At 37.8% G+C, this 4,736-nt stretch overlaps 1 protein-coding gene across 1 annotated transcript in view; it reads right to left on the reverse strand.

The window, feature by feature from the left end:
- Window positions 1-4,730, reverse strand: part of LOC106102547 — an 11,736-nt gene extending 7,006 nt beyond the window's left edge. The window contains exons 1-7 of the mRNA XM_013282066.1: window positions 4,600-4,730; window positions 3,866-3,981; window positions 3,470-3,558; window positions 3,001-3,131; window positions 2,208-2,362; window positions 1,433-1,558; window positions 710-821 (exon numbers count right to left, since the gene is read on the reverse strand). Coding sequence (XP_013137520.1) covers window positions 710-821; window positions 1,433-1,558; window positions 2,208-2,362; window positions 3,001-3,131; window positions 3,470-3,558; window positions 3,866-3,981; window positions 4,600-4,659 — 789 coding nt within the window. The 5' untranslated portion in view covers window positions 4,660-4,730. The remainder of the gene's footprint in view (window positions 1-709; window positions 822-1,432; window positions 1,559-2,207; window positions 2,363-3,000; window positions 3,132-3,469; window positions 3,559-3,865; window positions 3,982-4,599) is intronic.
- Between the last annotated feature and the right edge of the window lie 6 nt (window positions 4,731-4,736).

Genomic DNA, 4,736 nt, shown 5'->3' on the forward strand with positions numbered 1-4,736 from the left:
GTCTGATGAGTGTGGTGCCGGAGGCCTAATTTAACTCCCTTTCTCTTTACCACCCTTTTCTTATAAGGAGAGGTTGGGAAGAGGAGGTGGATTTGACGGTGGAGAAGATGCATAGGAAGGGGAAATATCCACTTTATGTGCGTTTCCTCCTTCGTCTTACAAGGGTAGGCAACGCATCTGCAATTGCGGATGTCAATGGGCAGCGGTCGCTTCGCCCTTTCAGCGGTTTAAGGTGACTGCTTGCTCGTTTGCCTCCTTATGTTGTAAAAAAAAATCTTATCTAACATCCTAATATAACAATTTTTAATGATGACCAAAAGTAAATTTATAAAATTGAAAATTCGTAGTCCTGCATTTATATTATCATACTAATATTATAAATGTGAAAGTTTAGATGGATGTTTGCCAGAGTTTGAAGCCAAAACTGCTGAACGGATCGAAGGATAGTCTGGAAGGACGTATAGGCTACTGGGTTTTGGTTATTTTAAACAACGCGGATGGAGCCGCGGGTGAAAGCTAGTTTTGATATGTTTAATCAATCACTTGGTCTAGAAGAGCTGATCATACATATACACGTATTTCTAATAGTAAAAAAATTAAAACATACAAATATGTGACATTTTTTAATTTATGTGATAAGTGGACAAAATATGAGAGGGATGTGCTAGAATTACTGGTTTGACAAACAAAGAGTAAACAAGATGTATACCGTGATGTCTGTACGCGGTTGCAGCAGTGCTGGCTGCCAGTCGCCGCTCCAGTGCTGGCGTACCATAGAGTAGGGCCAATCTGTGCGCGCCTCGCTGCCCCACTCTCGCAACCTGAAAATCGCACACATAAACTTAGTAAGTAGCCTATGTTTTCTTGCTATGTACTACATATGTGTAAATTTTCATCGAAATTTGTTAAGCCGTTTTGTATATACGTAGTGATAAACATCCATCGATCCGAACGTTCACATTTAGATAATCTTCTATACATGTAATAAATTGGAGTGTCTGTTTGTAACATTAAAAGAAAAAATCCAGATTTCGGGAAGATGGTGTAATTGCGTTTCTAATAACGAAAATCGCGTTTAAGAAATGTTTGTCTGTCTGTCTGTCTGTCCGCAAGCCAAGTTTGTATCGGGCAATCTCCGAAACGGCTGGGCATATTTCGACCGTACTTTCACTGAAGGGTAACTGACATAGACGGGCATTATATAGGCTACTTTCATAACTTTGGGTTGTCAAAATAGCGTAACGGATGGTCCAAATTTGCGCTAACGAAGTTTGCGGGCGACAGCTCGCATTAGGACAATCACATGGAGCCTTTCATATACATATTCTGTATGTACTTAAAATTAAAAATGTTTTATTAGCGCACTCAGAGTCGATAAGTTCCGTTAGTGGTTTACTGAGGCAATAATAGTGTATAATATAAGTGTATTAACCAGGTTTTAATTTCTCGGATGACGTCGTCGATGTCCTGTACGGGGTGGCACTCGTCGAACACTGAGGTCTGCGTGATGCCATAGTGGAGTGGAACCCCCTTCGGCGTCACCGAACAATCTATGTTCCTTAACATACATATACAAATTAAATTTTAACTAACAAATCAATTTACACCTAATTTTTATATGTATAATTTATTAAAAAAACTTTAAATAACTGGATGTCAGTTCTAGCTTAAATATCTCAGTAATTATTTTTTTCAAAACAAGTACAATCGGGGAAATTGGCGGTGTTCCATCTAAAAAGCTATATTTGTTTAAATGTTTTGATGACGCAGAACCATAACAAATAATATGCAATGTGGATTATGGCTAATTAATATTTAACATTATCGCATCGTCTGCACTCAGTGTTACCTAATTGGTTATTTATAACAGACAGAGATTGGCAATTTTACTGTAGGTAGAATATCGTGGATTTCCGTGACTGTACAATAAAACTCAAAAACTAATAAAAACTATTTGTAAAAAGTTGCTATCTGTGTTTTATAAATAGATAGATATAGATATTCAAACATTAAAATACTAGTTTTCGCCGGAGACTCCGTCCGCGTGGAGTTAAAAAAATAAAAATTAGTAGCCTATGTGTTCTTCCAGACTATCCTCTACTATACCAAATTTCATCGACATCCGTTGTGCCGTTTATGCTACAAAGTCTAACAAACATCCATCCATCTAAACTTTCGCATTTATAATATTAGTAAGATGTGATTACTTGTATTGTAGTGTGAGAGTATGCCTAGCGGAGGTGGTGCCGGGCGTGGTGAGATGCGCGGTGGCGCCGCGGCCGCGCGCCGTCTGCGCCCGCCCCGGCCCCGCCCCCTCACTCTTACCCACCGTAGTGTCCGACAACTCAGTCGTTATCATCACCTTCACAAAAACAAATAGTTTTAACCAATTAACGTGGAATCCATGAATAACCACAGTCATTAGGACATTCAGGGCCTCATCCACCAAATTGTAAAATATTTGATAACAATCGAACATGTTAAATATGTGATAGAAATATCGGATTTTGTTCCCTTATCTGACAGTTACGTCATTTTTAAGCTATCTGACCCTCTATTAGTCAGTGGTGGGAAAAACCCTTTGAATGAGAAAAAATAGTGAGGAAGTTACTGTTTCTGCAGTCATGATCAGTGGTTGCTTAAATCGAGGTGTAATTTTTTTTACATAATGTTTTATTTTATTTTGAAATCATGTAAAATATATTATTTACTAAATAATAAAATGAAAATATTAATATTAAGGTACTCCTTAGTGAAGATTCAAGGGTTTTAAAGATAAGTACCAAGTATAAACTTAAGTAGTTAAATAACTCAATAAGTTAATTGAATAAATTGAGTGCAAAAAGCCGCCTCCTGGTAAATCCTAAAGTCAGAAATACTAAATTCTAATCCCAAGATTACACTGAGCTAGTACTTTGAGTGTCTCAGTAGGTTCCATAAAAATTAGGCTGAATGCGGTATTAAAAGAACTGTTGGAATTGTATTTATTTTAAGAAATACCTCGGTGTCCAGGGAGAGATGTGAGCGCAGTACAAACAGCGGCCAGAAGGTAGCCAGCAGCCGGCCGTCGGAGGAGGCGCGCGACACGCGGCACCATACAGACACGAACGCCATATCATCACCGCTGGGTACTGACACACAATATATTATAAAAAAATTGCGCGGGACTTTGCTAAAGAAAAGGTCAAAAACTCGTGTGTTTTCAACAAAATTTAATAAGACATGTTCAACCTTTCGAAGACATCAAGTGAGAATCAAATGTATCGATTCTACGTAGCCTGTATACGTATCTATACCAAATTTCGCCGAGATCCGTTTTGCCGTTCTGGAGATACCTTTAAATAACCATCCATCCATACATCTAATTTTAAAATAAGCAAGAAATAACATATTACAGCAAGCCGGAAGTTATTTGATGAAAAACATGTTTTTAACTCAGGTTTTAAACTTTAACTTAACGTAACTTTACCTTTAACCAGCCAGGGTACATTTTCTTTTGGACATTCTTTTATTGGAATATCACCCGACCAACCGGTATCGTGTGACAAGAATTTGACCCTGAAAAGAGACATGTTTCATAACATTAACAATGTTTTAAAGCAAATGGGAATCTAAATTCTCAACAAAGTGCTAATAGATTGAATTAGAACGTATAGCTCAAGACTGAATTTTGTAAATCCTTAGATAAACAATTATCTTAAACCACAACAATATTGATACTTATAAATGCTTAATAATAAAAACAGTGCAAGAAGAAGAAAAGAAAGTTTTTCTTTTGGAAGAGCAGCACATACTGTGCCGACCCTCCGTAAGGGATGAGGGCAAGTGGATGATGATGAATAAAAATAGTACAAGTTGTGCTTACTTAAGAGAAAGATCAGCGGCTGTCTCACAAAGGAGGGCGGGACAGACGCGCTCGGGGGGCAGTTCGCCCGCGCACTGCCCGCGCCATTGTTGCGTCGACGAACAACGAACGCGCACCTAGTATAACATAAGAGTAAATGATGAGGACAATAAAGAGGTTTTTATTATTATTTTATTTTTTAAATCAATTATTTGAAATATATTAATATGCTTTTTTCTTGTGGCCAAACAATAAAAGAATTTACAATACAAAATCATTGCTTATAAATTATCTTATCCGTGACATTTTAGATGCAATTGTATCGGCTAATCAGTAGTGAATATTTCGACAGATTTAGTACACTAATAAAAAGTAAGTGGTGTATCAAACACCTAATAAATATTACAAGCTCTTGCCCGCGACTTCGATCTAACGAAATTAAAAAAAGGAAACTTAATTAGCCTATATGTTCTTCCAGATCACATTCTACATCAATACTAAATTTTAGCGAAATCCATTCATCCGTTGTGATAACAAATATTGATTTTATTCACCCAAAACATCGCATTTATATCATACTAGCTGTTGCTTAAGACTTCGCGGGCGTGAAATAAAAAACCCTTTATAATTATTTAAAAATAACTTAAAACTACTGAGCCAATTTCGAAAAATCCTGAAAGCTACGTTTGTAGTGAGTAACAAATTCTTTTTTACGCGCATAAAGTATGATAGTATAATTACTTGTGCAGACTCACCTTATAGAGTAGTGTATGTCGCAGCATGTTGGCGAGCGTGAGTCTGCCAGTGAGCTGCATTGTGCGCGTGGGGCCGAGCGCGGTGACACGAGCGTACACGAACACGCCCGAGCCCGGCGCGAGGCTGGACAGGCGGG

Source organism: Papilio polytes, unplaced genomic scaffold (genome assembly GCF_000836215.1).
Source record: "Papilio polytes unplaced genomic scaffold, Ppol_1.0 DF824292.1, whole genome shotgun sequence".
NCBI lineage: Eukaryota > Metazoa > Arthropoda > Insecta > Lepidoptera > Papilionidae > Papilio > Papilio polytes.